This window comes from Oryzias latipes, chromosome 13, assembly GCF_002234675.1.
Source record: "Oryzias latipes chromosome 13, ASM223467v1".
In the NCBI taxonomy this organism is placed as follows: Eukaryota; Metazoa; Chordata; class Actinopteri; order Beloniformes; family Adrianichthyidae; genus Oryzias; species Oryzias latipes.
In genome coordinates, this window is record NC_019871.2 from 18,762,364 (window position 1) to 18,784,347 (window position 21,984).

Sequence of the window (21,984 nt, forward strand, 5' to 3'; positions counted from 1 at the left end):
AGTCTTGATGCTGATCTTCAAGGAGAGATCTCCTGCTTGAGCGTGGACATGGAGCAGACATCAGTCTTCGTGTTGGTTCTGTTTCTGCTCTTGGGATCCTCCAGAGCTGCAGGTGAAAGCGACATGACTTTAAACTGACTTTGATCATGTTCTTCACTTGAGTACTTTTTCTTTTCTTCAAACTTTGAGTACAAATCTGAACGTGTCACAAATTTTACTGTATAATGTTAAGCTGTGGATCGTGAACCTTTAGATTGTTATTTCTTTAACCACGGTTTATTTACCACTGAAGGCATGATCATGTTTTCACACAGATTGTCAAGGATAATTGAGATAATCCTAACTCCTTTGCACCACAGATGGTTTGGGATTTGTTTTATGCTCAGTTGGATAGTTAACTTTTAGTTCTGTGAAAGTTAATTGATGTCCGGTTTGTTTTTCTGATGCTGTTTTCAGATGATGATGCTCTCCTTTCCCCAGAACCATGAGAACTTCTCTCTATCTGTCCTTGAGCAACTTTCTAAAGCTTCTTCTGCACATTTTCTTTTTTTTTTTTTTGCTGATCACAGGGGCCTTAAGATGACTTTGATGTTGGATTCTCTTTCTACTTTTTCTGGTTCACCACAATGCATTTTAAAGTTTTATTACATGTTGATTCAGGATCTGTTTCTGCTGTTTTACGTGTACATTACTCCACCTTTCTTCCCATTTCTTATTCTTGAGCTCAAACTTCACCTTTTATCCTTGAAAGATAGTTTCTTCTGCAAATGCAAAGGTGCTTGTGGAGTTGCAAAACAGCTTATCAGTGTTTCCCTGAACCAGTGAACACACATGTTTATGGTGCATGGAGATGCACTGCTGTAGATACGAGTGCTGTGTGCACACGTGACATGTGGTGAGGTTTGTGGCGGGTAAGGCTCTGACTGTTTTAGATTCAGATTTACAAACAAATGAACCTAACAAATTTACAAACTATTGTGTTTCATTTCTCTAATCGGCACCTTTTTATATTCCCAGCAGCTTCATATTTTGCCAATGAATGGTTCGGTATGAGTCCTAAAACCACCAAGGTGGATGCTACAGACAGACCATAACATAAACACAGCACCATGGCGGACGCACATTCTCGCACACACACTGCTTACTTTTTGATGAAGTCCACACGTCTCCCTCTGGACAAAATCTTGGTGACTTTTGTGTAAAAGTCCTCATCTTCTTTTAGTTTTACAAGTCTCTCAGTCTCCATGGAAATGTGTTGGTCCAGCATTGATCAGGAGTAGCTTCGTTCATCACAGATCTTGATTAGTTTTGTATCTGTTATTTATAAAACCAAATATGGATCCTCATTTGGGTTTTAACACTTTTCTTTTTCTGCAAAAGACAAAAGTTTGCACACTTCTGTTTACGGTTGAATTTAATTATGAGTTAATTATCAGTTGGCTGCGTGCAGGACTTGCTCTTGGGATACCAGGGATTGTTTCTTAGGGGGTAAAATGAGCTTCATCCAGTGTGGGTCCTTGGTCAAGACACTTCACAGTACTGCCCAACCATGGGGCCAACAGGAGGCCCAAGTCTGGGTCCCCCTGCCGGTCCCCTGCCCAGATAAAATACAGGGTTTTGTCAGGAAGGGCATCTGAAATATAAATGTCTGCCAAACCACCTATGCAAATCAGTGAAAGCTGATTTACTGAGGTAACCCCTGAAGGAATATACTTCAAGGAGAACAACAAAATTAAATGTAAGAAACTTAAATGTAATCATTTGTCTGGTAATAATAATTAATAATTGATACTTTATTTATCCCACAATGGGGAAATTCTTCTCCGCATTTGACCCATCCCCTGGAAGAGCGGTGAGGGAGGCAGTAGCGTTAAGGGTCTTGCCCAAGGGCCCTCACTGGGTGATGTTTTTTAAACTGTATCATATTCCTGGGGCAACATTTGCTTCATTGTTACCTGCAGTAGAGGAGGAGAACCCAGAGTTCTGGAGGGCCCAGGCCAAGCAGACGCTGCAGTCAGTTCTGGACAGAAAGCTCAATACCAAAGTGGCTAAAAATATCCTGTTTTTCCTGGGAGATGGTAAGTTACCCAAATGCTCAACAGTGCTTCCAAAAAGTCCAACGTGTGGTCAAAGTGGGTGTGTATCTCTTTCGAGATGCACACATGAAAAGGATTTACGTGAAAAAGAGTCAGAACTTTATCTTTCAGCAGTTCTTTTAACTATTTATAGTTCACAGAAAGCTTTCAGAAGGTTTGAGAAGAGTTTTTAAAGCTGGAATTAGTAAAGATGGTTGAGAAGCTCCTGTGCTTCAATCAGGGATGGGAATCACAACCTACACAGCTGCTCGGATCCTCAAGGGTCAGCTGCAGAACCAGTCAGGGGAGGAGACGGTGATGACCATGGACACCTTCCCCTATGTGGGGCTGGCCAAGGTGCATGCACACACAAACATACATGCACACACAGACGCAGTGACACGGATTTCAGTGTGGACAAACATGCAACTACCTGCAAATAACAGGCATTCATTTGCAGAAAAGAAACAGATTTCTGTTAGACTTTTTCCTCTTGGAGAACTGTTTCTTCTCACTTCACATGATGGATGCATTTACATATATCTGACAGTTGTTTGAAGACAATGTATATCTGTATTTTAATTTGGTGAATAGTCAAACAATAAATTAATATGAATTAAACAACAACAAACAAACACACAGCATCAAGCACACAGACAATGAAATTGCAAAATGTCAACATTTGTTTTTTCATGTCATAATACAATGTCTGCGTGTTTTTTACGTGTGGGTGTGTGTGTCTCTGTGTGTGCATGTATTTATCTTTGTGCACGTATGTTTGTCTGTGTGCATGTCGGTGTGTGTGCATGTGTTTTTGTGTCTATGTGTATGCAGACCTACAGCGTGGACTTTCAGATTGCAGACAGTGCAGCTACAGCTACAGCTTATCTGTGTGGAGTGAAAACTAACCTGAACACAGTTGGGGTGAATGCTGCTGCTCGTAATGGCATCTGCAGAACTCAGAAGGGGAACGAGGTCACGTCCATCCTGAAATGGGCTAAAGATGCTGGTATGACCGACACACATGTAAAAACCAAGACAATGTTTTCTTGTAAACATAGAACCATGCATGGATAATGTATCTCGTGCATAGCGGACTGAAATCTTTCTGCCCAAGCCTGCAGAACAGAGCTGGAGCACAGTGACCAACAATATCAACGTAAATAAATCAGTTATGAAAAGACCAAAGCACAAAAACTTAGCCAATTAGAGTACATCAAAAAAATGAAAACTGTAAAATATGATGATGGTGGCACTGATGGCCCATTGACGGTGAATCCATCTTCACCCAGACAGTAGATGGATAGGCTCTAACAGCCCTGTGACTCCAAACAGGATCAAGTGGGTTCGGAAAATGGTTTAATAGCATTGATGAAGCACCTTAAGGTCAGAGAGGTGGACAATGGCTTGGAGAAGGGTTTGCATTTTGGCCTGGAATGTGGAGACACAAACAAATGTAAACTTAAAAGCAGAGGGAACAAACATTAATTGGTTAGAAATTAGCTGGAGATCAGACTAAAGAGGTGGATAAAGAATGAATGAATAAATGAATTAAACCATGAACCACACTGGGCCATCAGGGCGCCACTCTCCTTATGGCGGCCTTAGGAAAATGGTGCTACGAAGAGAGAGGCAGGCTCCTCATCATGCCAGTGCACCATGAGAAGAGTGGTGCCATAGGGAGAGTGGCGCCATCCTAATGGCGTCAAGTTGCCATAAAGTGGGTGGCGCGATAAGGAAGGTGGTGCCCTGCCCAAGACATCAGGGTGGCCACTTTCCTCATGGTATCATGAGGAAATTGGTGCTGTTAAGAGAGTGGCGTCCTCCTTATGATTTCAAGGTGCCATGAGGTTAGTGGCTCCCTCCACATGACGTCAGGGTGCCATAAGGAGGGAATTGAACTTCCTCAGTAAAATGATTCCAAAGTTTATCTTCACACAATATCTCTCACTAAATAGTAAGATTATGGAAATAGGGATTGCTGAACCAGGTTTGCATGAATCACTCTCATCAGAAAAAGGTCTGGCTGAGGTCGAAGAAAATGTGTTTGAAGCTGAAGCAGCTGAAACATCTTCAACAGTGGGACTGATGCCACTTCCTGCCTGCAAAAACAGTCTTTGACGAAAGTAGAGTTTATAGCTGACATCTCAGCTGTAAACTGTGGAGCTCTTTCAGTGTTACTGCAGCACCTCACCCCTGACCATAGGATCAGGTGCATGCACACATCCAGAGGTCATAAATACAGAAAGCCTGAAAGGCCTTGCCACGTTAATGTTTCTCATTAAAAAACAAACAAACAAATTTTCTACCTATTTTTACCCCTCTGACAGTGGTCAGCATAACTTCTTCTGCTGAATTCATATTCCAGGTAAGTCTGTTGGAATAGTAACAACAACACGAGTTCAGCACGCCACTCCAGCAGGCAGCTATGCCCACAGCGCCAGCAGGACGTGGTACAGTGATGCTGACATGCCAGATTCTGCCATAGGGGAGGGATGCACTGACATCTCATCACAGCTACTCAAAAATGTCGACATCGATGTGAGTTTCTTCCATCATCTGCAGAAGAACTGCACGTTTTTAGAAGTGCTGATGTATTAAAAACTCCCCCCTCTTGTAGGTGATCATTGGTGGCGGCAGACAGTACATGACTCCGAGGGGGACCAAAGACCCAGAGTACCCGGCTGATTTCTCCTCTGGAGGCAAGAGACGAGACGGCCGCCACCTCATCCAGGAATGGCAGAATATGAAAAATGGAAAGGTAGTGACTGTCCCTCACAGGAAGTAAAGGGTGGGGCGGGATACAACCTTTTTACAGTCTTCATGTCAGTGTAAGTTTTATTGGATCTTAGTGCTGCACTTGATTAAGTTAAGTTAAGTCAACTGACTGGAAAACTAGGTCTCACAAGTATTTTGTGTCAAGTTGTAACTTCACATCTGAATCAGCAGAAATTGGTTAAATGTGGAGTTCCACAAGGCACCATCTTTTGGCCACTTCTATTTAACATCTACATGGTCCCGCTAGCTCAGGTTATAAAGAACAACAACATTAGTTACCAGAGCTATGCAGATGACACCAGGAGGCCCAGTACATGCTCTTGGTAAAACCAATGAGACAATGATGACTGGATGTGCCACATTTTACTTCAGCTAAACAAAAGCAAAATTTTGGAGTTAAAGAGAAACGGTTGGAGGTCGCTACAGAGCTTCAGTCTATTCATCTAAAAATCACCAACCGAGCCAGAAATTTAGGTTTAGTGATGGACGCAGACTTACATTTTCATGAACATATAGAGTGTCACACAATCAGCCGACCATCATCTTAAAAATAAAAAAGAATTAGATATGTGATGTAAGCAGGACAGGGAGAAACTGGTTCATGCATATATCTTTAGTCAAACTACTGCAACAGTGTTTATACATGACTACCAAAATAAATAAATAAATAAAAATCAATCAGGAAGCTGCAGCTTATTCAGAACTCTGAAGCTGGGGTTTTCACAAGGACCAAAAAAGTAGACCGCATTAGTCCAGTTCTGAAGTCTTTTCACTGGCTGCCTGTCTGCCAGAGGATGGACATTAAAGTTCTGTTGCTGGTTTAAAAAGCTTTGAGAGGGTTTTTACCTAAATACATGACTGACCTCCTGAGCCAGAATGTACCTGCCAATATAGGTGCACGCATTTGGTCATTTGGATCTGGTCTTTTGTCTGTTCCTAGAGTTCAGACAAAACCTGAAGTAGCTGCATTCAGCTTCTATGCTCCACAGATCTGGAACATACTGATTAGTTTGTATACAAAGGTTTATATCCAACTGTTACTGTAAGATGACTTTGAACTTTCTAAGTTCTCTTAAACTTAATTTAAATGTTTATGTAACCCTTGTGCTATCTTAGATGACCCCACCCTTACATTGACGTGTTCTCCCTACCATGACAAAGGTGGATAAAGGTGGAAAGATTTCATGTAATCCATGGACACCAGTGAAGATCACAAATCATTGAAGAAAAAAGGTTCAGCGCACTGTCTAGTGGGTCTAGATGACCCAACTCCCAATGTTAAAGTGCCTAGGATAGCACAAGTGTTAAATGATCAAACGTTTCTAATTAATGTTTCATGTAAAGCACTTTGAATTGTCTTTGTACACAAAATGTGCATGTACACTTGCCTTGTCTTTGAAACCTCCAGTTGTAAATGGTCCTTCTCCAACCTGTAAAGATGGAGGAGTCTGACTCTGATTAACAGTGGACGTCAAAGATATTTGAAAATCCGCTGCTTCACGTTTCTGTCTGCACTGTAAACCTGGAGCCAGATCCAGGTCACTGGTCACGTGACCATGAACTTTAGAGTTGTGGTCACATTCTGCTCCTTGAGACTCAAGCCTTGACGTTCTGTCTGCTCTTTATCAAGTGGCTGCAGCTCTCAAGTGAGCCTTATGAAGATGGAGCTTCTGATAAAAGTCTGGCCTCACCAGGAGCCTGATTGTCTGCTTGTGGAGGCAGGGCTACCGCTAAAGTTCACTCAATCCATCAGATTGAATTCAAAGAAACTAACTTTTTCTATCTTGACATTCTGGAAATAAATATATCTAATGGGTTCTTAGTTATCCACTAAAACTCTGAGACAGAAACTGGACAAGATGGAAGATTTCACGTCTGCTTGATGTTCATCAGTTTGCTGGAATGATTTTAACAGTGGATCTCCCTGAAGAAGAGGCCAAAGCAGTGAAAAGAGAACAGGCAGTGACTCACAGCAAACATTAACATGTCATCACCTCATCTTAATTCACATAACTGAGTATTTATGGCCACTTTTATACGTGTTGCAGGCAGCCCATTATGCATGGAACAAGACAGAGTTTGATGCCATCGACCCTGAAACCACAGACTACCTCATGGGTGGGTTTTTCTTTTCATTTCTTAAACATTTTGCTCCACGTGAAGGAACAGACCTCAGTGTTGAAGATCAAAACATCAATGGTGTCATTGCAACAAACGTGTCACCATGTCAGTTGTGTCCTTGTATCATTTATTGTCTTTTATCTTGAGGGTCTCATTTTTTCTCTTCATGCAGCCTTTCCGCTCTACATGATGCTCTTGAACAGCAAAACACGGTTTGCTGCAATCACTGGACTGTTTTTGTAGTTAAAACTTTTCACATCTGCATTTGTTTTTGTTAGATACTGTACTTTAATTTACTGATCCTGTTGTTAATTTGAGTTATCATTCTGGTCCATGTATTTCTTCAAATTTCACGGAGAAATGAGCAAACACATTTCAAGAAACTCTGTTTAAATCAGTTCTAGAATGAGTCTGCAGAGAGCCTCTAGAGCACTAACATGTAGCACAATGCAAATGCTGACATTTCCAGGCCAAGTGAAATAGTGAAATTGGATGAACAATGCCAGGTTTTTTTTTTTTGGGAGCTGTGTCTGCATTAAGCTGCAACCGTGAATTCATAGTCAAACCCCCCCCCCCCAAGAACAATCTGGTTTCAAACATGAGTCACTGCAGAAAATGTTTAAGATCTTCTGTTTTAGTTTTAAAAATAAAAAAATTGTGTTTCATTTTGTGAATAGATTTTTTCTTCTACATTAAACTCCCACCCCAATCCTCTTTTGATCTATTGTTAAACCATTCCAAGTGGTCTTTTCATTTTGATTATGTCAGTTTTTAGCCAAAATCAAAAAACCTTCGTCATTTTCATAGTTTCTGCAGAGCAGTAGTAGTTCATTAGTAGTTCACCTCTGAGTTGTGGGCGGAACCATTAGCGTGGAGGAACACTGACACCCCTTCCCCTCCTTGTTGCTGAGAGCTCTCTGTTTCCACGCTTTTTCACTTGCTTCCAGCCTGGTGCAACAAAAATGAAGAGCAATATTGGACCTATCTGTTTTGAGCCAGATGCCAGCTCAGTTGAGGAAAACTATGGATCTAGTCATTTACAAGTGGATGCATCAGAAAGAAGTGGAGCAGGGAGGATGTGGCTTGCCGACTGCAGATTTTAAGTCACAACTACAAATTTTTAAATGGCATTTCTTCGTCTGCTCCTGATTCACAACAGTTTGACTAAAAATATACTCAAAAATGCAATTATAAGCTAAATTTTGTTTATAAATGTACTCCATCATCAGAAAACTGTTCTAATGGACAAAGAGCAAACCTCACTGTGATCAGAGATCATAAGAGGTTTTTGTGTCTTTAATGTTCCTCATCATTCATCCTTTTGGTTCCAAAAAGTTCTTGAGGGAAACATCTGTTTGTGTATCAGAGAAAATCTGTCTACCCCTCCACCTTCATTTTGGGATGAGAAGATGCAGAAAAGTGGAGGCTGTCGTCTTGCTTTTCTCCTTGGATGATTGTGACTTTTAACTCTGCCATAAGTCTGCTGCGGAAGGGAAAATGTGGATGAGCATTGATCTTGTTTTGTGATGCCTCTGCAGCTCTGTTTGAACCTGGTGATCTCCGTTATGAGGCGGAAAGAGACCCCAGCATGGATCCATCCATCATGGAGACCACGGAGAAGGCCATCCGTATTCTGCAGAAAAACCCCAAAGGCTTCTTCCTGCTTGTTGAAAGTAAGAGTTTAGATATTCAGACTTGTAATTTAGAGGATCATCCTCTTTGTAGGCGGTTGATGTTGCTGTGGTCACGTGAAGGGATGCACACATTCATCCTTTGAAAGCTGTTTTCAAATCCATGTTACGTTTTCAATGAACCGGTACAAAAAATAGTTTTGTTCATAAAAGTTTCAGGAATTAATCAATTTATTATTACCATGATGTCATTTGATTTTTAAAGTAATGAAAACAAACAAGGTTTTTGCAGATGAACATCTTAAAAAAAGTCAATACGTTATTATGTGTTCTAAACATTGCCTAAATTCAGATTTACTTTTTTACAATCACATCTGAGTAAATGAACTTGGAGAAAAGAAAATTTCAAACACATTTGTAAGTCACTTGTGTGAAACCAAACACAACTACAGTCTTCACAGGAATTCAGTTTTGTTGGTAGAAAAGTGCTTTATGTTGCTTTAGACCAGGGGTCGGGAACCTTTTTGGCCAAGAGAGCCATAAACGCCACATATTTTTAAATGTAATTTCGAAAGAGCCATACAATAATGTAGAGTTTCCCACACTGAGGCACGGAGACTTAACCTCTTTTAAGGTTCTTTATTCTGGTTACTGTAGACCACAACAAACGCCGTAAAATTAATTCAGCAACTCCTTAATCTCTCCTGTCGACACGAGACGAGAGAGAGCGCTTCTACCAACTTTATATTCACCTGCTCCCGCTCCAGCCCTCCCATTTCCCTTATTCGGCCCATAGCTGAACCCCATTGGTCCAAACTACCTAACAACAGGCTGAGCGACAGAACTGAGAGCCAATCAGATCTCTGCTTGATGCGGTCAATGAACTCCAGAACTTATAACGCGGCCCAACAGCCATCCAACTCAGTCCGCGACAATATGTTTAAAACTAAATATACAAATGAATGTGTGCATTTGATGTAATTTCAACATTTTTAAAGTACAATAAGTCTGTGGATTCTTTTTAATAACATGGTTATGCTGTTGCTGATAAATGATGAGTATTTCTCGTGGTAGTTTTGCTGATGGTCTAGTCTGGTTGATACGTGGTGAGTTTCTGCTTCACGCAGGCGTTGAGACTTTAAACGTGATCTTAGGTCTGAATGTTCTGTAGATGTGACAAAGACTGCTCACATGCAGACGGGGAGCCAAACACACACTCACACGCCGCAGTGACTGACGGGCAGCGGGTTTTACGTTTTTACAATCCCTGCGCGATTCACCTGCTGCCTGTCCCCACAACACCTCAGCCCCACCCCCCTGCTTTCTCCCTCACACATCCCGTCCCCGCAACTGCGCGCTCTTTCTCAGAGACGGGAGCGCGCACTTTTAGGCACGGCAATTCACAGGTTTCCAGTTGGTACAAACTCTGTGAAATTATAGATAATAGTAAACTGATAGCGCTGGCGCAGATTTTTCTCTCCAAGCACCGCTACTATTGCGCGCCTCTTTTTTTTTTTTTTTTTTTTTTTTTCGCGCCCGAGAAGGACTGGACTAATGATAAAAAAAGTATAATTAAAGATTTGTCTGCGAGCCACATGTGACCATCAAAAGAGCCATATATGGCTCGCGAGCCATAGGTTCCCGACCCCTGCTTTAGACCATGTGACGAAGTAGTGTCACAGGTTGCAGGGGGATATTCCAGAAAGCATGTTTAAACTACCCTGACTTTATGAGTTAGCGTTATGAGTTAGCGTAATTACGCAGGACTTGGTAACCCTGGGTTAATGTGCGTGCACGGCAAGTACATAGAGACCAATGGATCGCCGATTTCCGGAGTCACCATGGAAACGCGTGGAGAAAAGAGAAAAAAAGAGAACGCTATACTTTAGTGAGACGGAGTCGGTGATTTTAATGACGGCGTATGAAGATTATACGTCCATCAAAAAAGTAATACGGCTGCATCATCAAAAGACAGAGTTTCTGCTTGGAGAAAAATAACGGACAGAGTAAACACACGAGTTTCTGATCTTATTTCCAATTACATTGTGACGCATGCATATATATTTATTAATTATCCTACTTTGACAACTACAATTACAACAATTACTTCTGTTGGTAACAAGTAATTGAGTTAAATTTATTCAACATAATTTCTTACGTCTATCCAACTCAATATTTTTTTTACAACTCAAATTTACATATTTATCGAACTAAATGTTATTTTATATTAATCCAATTCAATTGAATGTTTTTCCGTCTAAATTTATTGTACTTCTAGAACTCTCATATGTCTAAGTTTGAACCTCATTTTTATAAAGAAAAATGAAAGAAGCAAAAAGGATTCACTACTTTATATAACTTACCATTTCACCTATTTTGATATCACAATCCTGAGCAGTAGTGGTGCCAAATGAACCCATCATCCTCTCTCTCCCTCTCGCTCATGGTGCAGAAAGAATTAAATAACAAAATAACTAGACGAAACACAGTAAAACAACTAAACAACTAAACACATTTTGGTCAAAAAGCCACACTTAAACCCAAATCTGTCCAGACAGGCAAAGGGAATGGTATCCCACAATTCCTTGCGGTTGCGATCTAACAGCAGCACCAAAGTTACACCTACTTAATTGAATTAATTTGAATGAAAGAAAAATAACTGTCTGAAAACTACGTGTTATTTTTTAGATGACCTAACTAAAAAAATGATTTATCTTAACTAAAGCAAATAATTAAGTTAGATCAATCTAAATAATTTATCTTTCCAACATCCATACGTGGTCTTATCCCGCTCTTATGGTGGAAAAAGTATTATCAGAGCTTCTCCATCCACTAAATCAGGGGTCGGGAACCTATGGCTCGCGAGCCATATATGGCTCTTTTGATGGTCACATGTGGCTCGCAGACAAATCTTTAATTATACTTTTTTTATCATTAGTCCAGTCCTTCTCGGGCGCGAAAAAAAAAAAAAAAAAAAAAAAAAGAGGCGCGCAATAGTAGCGGTGCTTGGAGAGAAAAATCTGCGCCAGCGCTATCAGTTTACTATTATCTATAATTTCACAGAGTTTGTACCAACTGGAAACCTGTGAATTGCCGTGCCTAAAAGTGCGCGCTCCCGTCTCTGAGAAAGAGCGCGCAGTTGCGGGGACGGGATGTGTGAGGGAGAAAGCAGGGGGGTGGGGCTGAGGTGTTGTGGGGACAGGCAGCAGGTGAATCGCGCAGGGATTGTAAAAACGTAAAACCCGCTGCCCGTCAGTCACTGCGGCGTGTGAGTGTGTGTTTGGCTCCCCGTCTGCATGTGAGCAGTCTTTGTCACATCTACAGAACATTCAGACCTAAGATCACGTTTAAAGTCTCAACGCCTGCGTGAAGCAGAAACTCACCACGTATCAACCAGACTAGACCATCAGCAAAACTACCACGAGAAATACTCATCATTTATCAGCAACAGCATAACCATGTTATTAAAAAGAATCCACAGACTTATTGTACTTTAAAAATGTTGAAATTACATCAAATGCACACATTCATTTGTATATTTAGTTTTAAACATATTGTCGCGGACTGAGTTGGATGGCTGTTGGGCCGCGTTATAAGTTCTGGAGTTCATTGACCGCATCAAGCAGAGATCTGATTGGCTCTCAGTTCTGTCGCTCAGCCTGTTGTTAGGTAGTTTGGACCAATGGGGTTCAGCTATGGGCCGAATAAGGGAAATGGGAGGGCTGGAGCGGGAGCAGGTGAATATAAAGTTGGTAGAAGCGCTCTCTCTCGTCTCGTGTCGACAGGAGAGATTAAGGAGTTGCTGAATTAATTTTACGGCGTTTGTTGTGGTCTACAGTAACCAGAATAAAGAACCTTAAAAGAGGTTAAGTCTCCGTGCCTCAGTGTGGGAAACTCTACATTATTGTATGGCTCTTTCGAAATTACATTTAAAAATATGTGGCGTTTATGGCTCTCTTGGCCAAAAAGGTTCCCGACCCCTGCACTAAATCATCTTCAAATGGACACGCCATGCTGCTTCACCTCTCTGAAAACAAACTAACCTTCAACTATACCTGCTCCAGACCAGGTTTTGTTCAGAGCATGAGTTGCTATGGCAACTTGACCCTGAAACATACCTCTGTTTTTGGAACCAAAAGCTGAGGTTATCCGCTTCTTTAGCCTCAAACTGTGGTAACTAGCATAACCTGCTTTCTGGAATACCCCCCAGTCTTGGTTGCCGTGGTGGCAATAGGCTCTCATAAAATCAGTTTAATTCTTTCGCTGATTATTTTTTTGGGATCAATAAAATCCCAAAGTTTGAAATTTGGAGTCTGCTGGCTTGGTCATCTTATTTTTGAGTGATTTATTTCCTTACTGCTGAGAAAAAGGGGTTTTCTCACAAACTTCAGGAGAAGTTTTTTTAGAGCTGATTTCTGCTGCAGCAGCTCCACCCTGAACCGTTTGATGTTCTTCTGCGGCACATCCAGTGGCTTACATTGATTCGGCCTGAAGCTCGGTGGCTTTGCTGCAGTAGCGTGTTTCTGTTCCACACGGCTGCTTCGCCGGCCTTCTCATCCATCTCTCCTTCTCGGAGCAGCCTCCGGGGACTCTGAGCCTCTACTCGGTGTCTTCACAATGACATAAAAATAACAGGCAAACGTATAAATAGAAGCAGACATATGGTGCACCCAATCACTGACAGCTTGCAGAGATCACAACTTATTAAATGGGGCCTGTGGACGTCATCTTCCATCATGGGAAGAAGAGTAGACAGGAGATAAAAGATGTCCTGCTGTTAAACGGAAAATCTTACAAAAATGAATTTAACAAATCACACTCGGGAGTGAAAGTAAAAGTCTGAATAATCTGAGGCTCACATGGAGTCGTCTGCAAAAAATCAGATCGTCCTAAAATGTAAAAGAAAAAAAAAGTCAAATTTAGGTCAAAAGGAGCATCAATGTTAAAATTTAAGTCAAACATTAAATTAGCGCTTGTCAGATTAAAAAACAGGAGTCAATAAATCTGAGATGAACCTCATCAAACAACAGCTGACAAGAGGTAGATTCCATCAACAAGCAGCTCCTGATAAGAGTTGTCTTTACAAAGAACAACTCAACATTAGTGAGATTTGTGGAACAGCGGATTGACAGTATTGCGGGGTTAAAAAAAACCTCTTTCAGTTTGATTTAGAGTTGCTGAAGTCACTGCTAATCTCCTTTGAACAAGGGTGTCCAAAGTCTGGCCTGTGGGCCAAATGCGGCCTGTGTTCAAATTTCTACTGACCCGCAGGCTCACATTATGATAAATGCGGCCCCCAAGACTTTGTAAGACTTTTTTGTATGATTATTTGATTGTGATTGGCTAAATTAGGTTAGAAGCTGTTGTAAAGCAGTGACAACAACCTGTGGTTACTTGACCTTCAGAGCTTTAAGGGGTCAAATGAAAAGAACAGATTTATTCATTTATGAGTACAAAATAAGACATCTTAAATGTGTTATTTTACCATTCATATGTTTAGAAGTAGATGTACAGTGAGCATTCAATAGTGATTATGTAACGTTTCATATGACTCCAGATTTGATTATGACACTTTTGGTTTTCCAAACAGAATTTTTCTTCATCATATTTCTGGTCTTCAAATCAGAAATTCACAGTGATTTTAGGGGAAATGTATTCAGATGTATTTCTATTTTATATGAAGAAATGCAAAGTATCCAATTGCAATATTATCTTGATTAGATATTTAATTTGTGTTTATTGTTATTTGCCCTCTTTGCACAAAGTTTGGACAGCCCTGCCTTAGAATCTGAAGAACAGGGTCAAATTTTGCCACCAGTTTTATTATTTATTTATTTAATTTCATTTTTTCTCTCAATAGTATTGTTTCTTTTTTTTTTTTACATTCATTTTTGGTTGCTGTTTTTTACTGTGACCTAAAATTAAAAAACAGACAAAGAGTCAAAATATCTTTAAAAGCCACTAAAATGTTCTTTGGTTTTAAAATCTAATGCTGAATCAAAGTTGCTGTCAAAACTTTATCTTTCTGATTTAAATCAGCTTCAGGCCTGTTGTGTTTCATTAAAATAAACCTGTTTATGTAAAGTGACTTCTGAATCATCCACAACACTTTAGACATACCGGATCGGTCGAGGCCCGGGTTAACAACGACCGCCACCGATGCTGTTAACCTACAGGGTGTCGGTGGAAATTTGACTACTGTTGGTCGAAGAAAGAGGGGAGGCAGAAGGGTCCGTTGCCAGAGAGAGAAGGGAAAAGGCAGGAACATAGGTTTGAGAATAGGGACTCTTAACGTTGGCACAATGACAGGGAAAGGCAGAGAGCTGGCAGACATGATGGAGAGAAGGAAGGTAGATGTACTGTGTGTGCAGGAGACAAGGTGGAAGGGCAGCAAGGCACGTAGTATTGGAGGAGGATACAAACTTTTCTATCATGGTGTTGATAGGAAGAGAAACGGGGTAGGAGTGATTCTGAAGGGGGAGTTTGTAAACAGTGTTCTAGAGGTGAAAAGAGTCTCAGACAGGATGATGAGCCTAAAGTTAGAAATTGAAGGGGTGATGGTGAATGTAGTCAGTGGGTATGCGCCACAGGTTGGCTGTGAGTTAGAAGTGAAGGAGAGATTCTGGAGTGAGTTGGATGAGGTCATAGAGAGTTTTCCCAGAGGAGAAAGAGTTGTTATTGGAGCAGACTTTAATGGGCATGTTGGTGAGGGCAACAGAGGTGATGAGGAGGTGATGGGCAGGTTTGGTGTGAAGGAAAGGAATCTGGAGGGACAGATGGTGGTGGACTTTGCGAAGAGGATGGAAATGGCTGTAGTCAACACTTACTTCCAGAAGAGAGAGGAACATGGAGTGACATACAGAAGTGGAGGTAGGAGAACTCAGGTGGACTACATCCTATGTAGACGAGGTCATTTGAGAGAGGTTAATGACTGCAAAGTGGTGGTAGGAGAGAGTGTAGCCAGACAGCACCGCATGGTGGTGTGTAAGATGACTCTGGAGGTCAGGAAGAAGAAGATAGGGAAAACAGAAAAGAAGACCAAGTGGTGGAAGCTACAGAATGAAGAAACTTGTGAGGAATTTAGGCAGAAGTCGAGGCAGGTCCTGGGTGGTCAGGATGAACTTCCAGATGACTGGGAAACTACAGCAGAGATTATCAGGGAAACAGGTAGGAAGGTGCTAGGTGTGTCATCTGGAAAGAGGAAAGACGGTAAAGAGACTTGGTGGTGGAATGAGGAAGTACAGGACTGCGTCCAGAGGAAGAGGTTGGCTAAAAGGAAGTGGGATGTAGAAAGGACTGAGGAAGGTAGACAGGAGTACAAGGAAGCGCAGCGTAGAGTGAAGAGAGAGGTGGCAAAGGCCAAACAGAAAGCTTACGATGAGCTATATGACAGGCTAGACACAAAGGAAGGAGAGAAGGACTTGTACAGGCTAGCCAGACAGAGAGACAGAGATGGGAAGGACGTGCAACAGATAAGGGCGATTAAGGACAGAGATGGAAAGGTGCTAACAACCCAAGAGAGTGTACAGAAAAGATGGAAGGAGTATTTTGAGGAGCTGATGAACGAGGAAAATGACAGGGAAAGAAGGGAGGAAGATGTGGTTGTTGTGGAGCAGGAAGTAGCAGAGATTGGAAAGGATGAGGTTAGGAAGGCTCTGAAAAGGATGAAGAGCGGAAAGGCCGTTGGTCCTGATGACGTACCTGTGGAGGTATGGAAGTGCTTAGGAGAGACAGCAGTGGAATTTCTAACAAGGTTGTTCAATAGGATTTTAGAGAGTGAGAAGATGCCTGAGGAATGGAGGAGAAGCGTTCTGGTCCCGATCTTTAAGAACAAGGGTGACATGCAGAACTGCAGCAACTATAGAGGAATAAAGTTGATGAGCCACACAATGAAGCTGTGGGAAAGAGTAGTGGAAGCCAGGCTTAGGAAGAAGGTGGAGATTTGTGAGCAGCAGTATGGTTTCATGCCCCGTAAGAGCACCACTGATGCCATTTTTGCTTTGAGAATGTTGATGGAAAAGTACAGAGAAGGTCAGAAGGAGCTGCATTGTGTGTTCGTAGATTTAGAGAAGGCGTATGACAGGGTGCCGAGGGAGGAGCTGTGGTACTGTATGAGGTCGTCTGGAGTGGCAGAGAAATATGTCAGAGTAGTTCAGGACATGTATGAGAGAAGTATGACGGTGGTGAGATGTGCTGTAGGTCAGACAGAGGAGTTCAAGGTGGAGGTGGGACTACACCAAGGATCAGCTTTGAGTCCTTTTTTGTTTGCTATGCTGATGGACAGGCTGACAGACGAGGTAAGACAGGAATCTCCCTGGACAATGATGTTTGCGGATGACATTGTAATTTGCAATGAGAGTAGAGAGCAGGTGGAGGAACAGCTAGAGAGGTGGAGGTTTGCTCTGGAAAGAAGAGGTATGAAGGTCAGTCGTAGTAAGACAGAATACATGTGTCTGAACGAGAGGGATCAAGGTAGAAGCGTTAGGTTACAGGGGGCTGAGGTGAAGAAGGTGCAGGAGTTTAAGTACTTGGGGTCAACAGTTCAGTGTGATGGGGAGTGTGGAAAAGAGGTGAAGAGGCGAGTGCAGGCAGGTTGGAGCGGGTGGAGGAAAGTGTCAGGAGTGTTGTGTGACAGAAGAGTGCCAGCAAGACTCAAAGGAAAGGTGTACAAGACAGTGGTGAGACCAGCTCTGCTCTATGGGTTAGAGACGGTAGCAGTGAGACAGAGACAAGAGGCTGAGATGGAGGTAGCAGAGATGAAGATGTTGAGGTTCTCCTTAGGAGTGACCAGGTTAGACAGGATAAGGAACGAGTACATCAGAGGGACGGCTCATGTTGCCTGTCTTAGCGACAAAGTCAGAGAAGCCAGACTGAGATGGTTTGGACATGTTCAGAGGAGGGATAGTGGATATATTGGTAGAAGGATGTTGGAGATGGAGCTGCCTGGCCGGAGGGCAAGAGGACGGCCAAAGAGGAGATATATGGATGTCTTAACAGAGGACATGAAGTTGGCTAACGTTAGGGTAGAAGATGTTCATGATAGAGTGAGGTGGAAAAGGATGATTCGCTGTGGCGACCCCTGATGGGAAAAGCCGAAAGAGAAAGAAGAAGATGTAAAGTGACTTCTGAGCAAAGGAAAACAGTGTTCTGTCCCAGAATCTGCTCCACCTTCATCTTGTGTCCTCTGTGTCTCCAGGCGGGAGAATCGACCAGGCCCACCACCAAGGTAACGCCTACTTGGCGCTCCACGAGGCCGTTGCTTTTGACGGGGCCATTGCCAGGGGCCTGGAGCTCACCAGCGAGGATGACACTCTCACCATCGCGACTGCTGACCACTCCCACCCTCTCACCTTCAACGGCTTTCCATTTCGAGGACAAAGCATTCTGGGTAAGTGCAGCCTGATCTTCTGCATAATTAATATCAGTTCCTCCGTGAGGTTGATTCTTTAGACGTCTTTGCTGTTTTCGGAGTCTTCCAAACCAAAGGTCTTCTTCTGGAAGACGTGTGTGTCACCAGATGACCAGGAACTTGGTTTCAGTCCTCGTTTTCATCCTAAATTTAGTGGTAGGTTTGTGGATGTGAACAAATAGCGGTTTGAAACACACGGTGTAAAAGATTCAGCCACCAAAAAAGCAATAGAGAGCTTTAAAGCCCATATTGATTTGAAGATGATTGTGTTGTGATGTTCCCACCTTCCTGCCCTTCTCCTCCTCCTCATCCCTGCGGAGCAGCAGTGATTAATGGGACTGTGAGACTCTAAGCTCTTCATCAGCAGGGAGCCTCGCCAGGCTTAATAGCTCATCTGGAGAGAAACAGCGAGACAGTCAACAAGCTGGAGACCTCCTGCAGCTCCCCTGGGATCCAGAACCGCTCCTGCAATGGTTGTGTGTGCGCAGCGTGTGAACTGTGAGGAGCAGGACTGCATCAAAAGGGATGCTTGTGTGTTCCAGGTAAATCTCCACTGTGGGGCACAGACATGCTACCCTACACCACGCTGATGTACGGCAACGGACCTGGACACAAAATCGTTAACGGGAAACGACCGGACATCCGCAACGTCAACACAAGTAAGAAACATTTGCTTGTTTTCCCACAAATGAGGATCAATGGACTGCTTGAAAACTACAAATAAAGATATAAAGATGATGAATAGTAAGAAGAAGATTTGAAATCAGATTCAAATCGGAGGAATCCTTATCTTCATCACCATCTGGGTCCTGAAGCAAAGAGAGTTCCCGCCGCCACACCTCAGAGAAATAACCAATAAAAAAAGTCACCACATTCTTCTAAGGACCAAGTTCTTGTAGAGTCACTTTGGGGGTTTCATTTAGTTCCAACTGCTTATTTTAGATAAACTAAGCTGAAGGACTTCTGTTATTGTCATGTTTACCCCCCCACCCCCCAAAAGAGTAATGCTTTTCCCTATAGACAGTATGGAATACATCCAGCTTTCCGCGGCCCCCTTGGATTCCACCACCCACAGCGGGGAGGACGTGGTGGTGCTGGCCCGTGGACCCATGGCCCACCTCTTCAGTGGAATCCAGGAGCAGAACTACATAGCCCATGCTATGGGCTATGCTGCCTGTGTGGGGGCTGACCTGAGGCACTGCCAGGAGCACATCACACCAGCTGTGGGTCGAACCAGCATCTCCCCCAATGGGAACGGGGCAGCTGGAGGCTCGGCCACGCCCATCAGCATCCTCCTCGCTTCGCTGCTGGCCCTCAGGATCCTGATGTGAGATGTCATCTCGATATGAGGCATCGTCTCCTCAAAACCATCACTGGTTAGAGCAGTGAGGAGGTTCTGAGCTGATGAGAAGATGCTTTTGGAGCACAGTTTAGCTGCAAAACATGTTCATAACAAATACAAAATTAATTTATTATTTTGTCACCAAAAGGCTTTGGACTGCAGTGTCTGTTTTAGGAAAATAAAGCTTAGTACTTTAGAACATGTGTGTTTACATGTGATCCCATCATCCCACACACTTTTTCTGGAATGGGTTATTTTTCTAAAGCTTTAATGAACAAAACATCTCTGATCTTTACATTTTTGATTCCCTGTCATTAAAGTTATTAATAGATAAATAAACCAGTAACTTTGGAAGAGGGATTAAACAAATGTTTTAACTGATCATGTTCACCAACATCTATATGTCTTAAGCAGATTTTGTTCAGTAAAAGCAGTCAAAGCAGTGCATAGTTTGTTTTTCATCTTTTGAGTAAAATCAAACACCGGAGAACATGATGTGATCGTTTGCATGCGCATGTTTCAGTTTTTTCTACATCTTTAGAAAACAGTGTAAATAAAAATTGTAAAATAATTCATTTTTTTCCAAGTAAAAAGATAAAAATAAATAAACAATAAAAAGAAAATTTTATAGCTTTTTTCCCCTGCTTATTATTTTTTCATAGTTGGTATGTACCTGTGAAACTCGAATTGTTCTGAGGGATCTCCTGCTTTGGAAGACCTGGATGCTCTGCTCACATCCAGTATCGATTACTCGTCTTTCAAAGCCTCATGACTCCTCTCTCTGTCCTCTGAGATTGCTGTTGCCAGCCTGGGTCATTCTCATAAAATCCACTGCTCCTGTGCTCACTCAGGCAGCTCAATCATTTCCCTCTGAAAAATCTCCATCCAACCTTCTCTTGTGCAGCCTTGAGAGGGATGGAGCTGTTCTGATGCATTACCTCCGACCCAAAATGTATCCTCATCATGGCTTTCATTAAAAAGAATTCACAAAAGGATGTTAGGACTTCTTCTTAACCCTTGTGCTATCATAGATGACCCCACCCTTACATTGACGTGTTCTCCCTACCATGACAAAGGTGGATAAAGGTGGAAAGATTTCATGTAATCCATAGACACCAGTGAAGATCACAAATCATTGAAGAAAAAAGGTTCAGAGCACTGTCTAGTGGGTCTAGATCAGCGTTTTTCAACCTTTTCTGAGCCACGGCACACTTTAACCTTAAAAAAAATCCCGCGGCACACCAGCATCCAAAAATTTAAAAAAAGGAGAAACTCATAGTCTATTTTGATCTACAGCCCCTCCACAATCTCACATGCATTTTTGAGATAATTGTTGCAGAAAAAGCTGGAAACTGCAGCTGTTTTTTTCTAAAAGATGCAATAAAAGTCAAGTTAGAAGATTTAAAAACAGTTTGATGTGTGTTCGTTGGTTTCAAGACGTTTAACAACAGATCTCCTTATGCGCTGTCACTCTCACAACCCAATGCATCATGGGAGATGTAGTGCATGAAACGGCAAAAGATCGCTTTTCGGAGCTTCATTGTTTTGTTCACTTGTTCCACGGTCTGACACCGGATTCTGTGGAAAGCTACACCGCTAAAGACGAGCTTTAGCTGGTATTTTTGTTAGAACTGAGCGACTTTACGAGCTAAATCGGGACAAGGAAGTGAAGACTTTAAGCACTTCTGATTGGTCAGACCGATGACATGTGATTAAGCCCCTCAAGAATGATTGGTGGAGACAGTCAAAGGGACGGGACTTTTCCCAAATACAGCCGAAGGTGCAGCTGAATCGCGTCATTCTTATTAAAATGTCTTTAATAAAATAAAATAAACGCAAAGAAAAAGTATTTTACGATCTTTTATATTCCTAACTCCTCAGTGTTTTATCAGGGCCTGTTTGGATGAACACAGAGCTCAATCCTGGAGATGGGAAATTTTTTTGATCAGTTAATGAGGGCAATTTCCCGCGGCACACTTGACCATCTCCCACGGCACACTAGTGTGCCGCGGCACACTGGTTGAAAAACACTGGTCTAGATGACCTCATTCCCAATGTTAAAGTGCTTAGGATAGCACAAGGGTTAAAGGTCAGCAGAATGTCATTTCACTGGGACATAAAAATTAAACTAGTGATTTTGACATCATACGTAAGATGTTTTTTTCCAGATTTTCAGTATTTTTAGAAATTACAGAATAATGTCAGTTAAAATATTAATACATTCATATTCCTGCATGTTTTTACAGAAGTTGAGAGAAAATCTGTTTCCTTGAGTTATAATAAGTCAAACAGTATCTCAAAATTAGAATACATTTACTCATTTTTTAAAGGGTAATCAAACCTGAAACATTCTCTTCCAGTCTGTCTCTCTGAAAAGTTTCAGGTTTTTCGTCTGATTAACCCTTGTGCTATCCTAGGCACTGTAACGTTGGGAGTTGGGTCATCTAGACCTCACTAGACAGTGCTCCGAACCTTTTTTCTTCAATGATTTGTGATCTCCACTGGTGTCCATGGATTACATGAAATCTTTCCACCTTTATCCACCTTTGTCATGGTAGGAAGAACACGTCAAAGAAAGGGTGGGGTCATCTAAGATAGCACAAGGGTTAAAAAATGCTGATGTCTTAA

At 42.1% G+C, this 21,984-nt stretch overlaps 1 protein-coding gene across 2 annotated transcripts; it reads left to right on the plus strand.

Moving 5' to 3' along the window:
* Positions 1-19,947, plus strand: LOC101159123 (alkaline phosphatase). 2 transcript variants are annotated; one of them, XM_020708328.2, is made up of 11 exons: positions 1-112; positions 1,965-2,078; positions 2,317-2,432; positions 2,910-3,084; positions 4,444-4,616; positions 4,696-4,836; positions 6,902-6,971; positions 8,513-8,647; positions 17,802-17,993; positions 18,557-18,673; positions 19,035-19,947. In XM_020708328.2, exons 1-11 carry the CDS (start codon positions 49-51, stop codon positions 19,343-19,345), a joined length of 1,608 nt encoding a protein of 535 aa, XP_020563987.1. In that variant the 5' UTR covers positions 1-48; the 3' UTR covers positions 19,346-19,947. The 2 variants fall into 2 exon arrangements, with proteins under 2 accessions (XP_020563987.1, XP_004075767.1); XM_004075719.4 differs by having other exon boundaries at positions 2-112; positions 1,962-2,078.
* The last annotated feature ends 2,037 nt before the right edge of the window (positions 19,948-21,984 follow it).

Coding starts and splice junctions, on each gene's coding strand:
- LOC101159123 (XM_004075719.4), top strand. CDS start 49: ATGGAGCAGACATCAGTCTTCGTGTTGGTTCTGTTTCTGCTCTTGGGA. Junction 2,079..2,316: donor CCTGTTTTTCCTGGGAGATG/GTAAGTTACCCA, acceptor TGCTTCAATCAG/GGATGGGAATCACAACCTAC. Junction 2,433..2,909: donor CCTATGTGGGGCTGGCCAAG/GTGCATGCACAC, acceptor ATGTGTATGCAG/ACCTACAGCGTGGACTTTCA.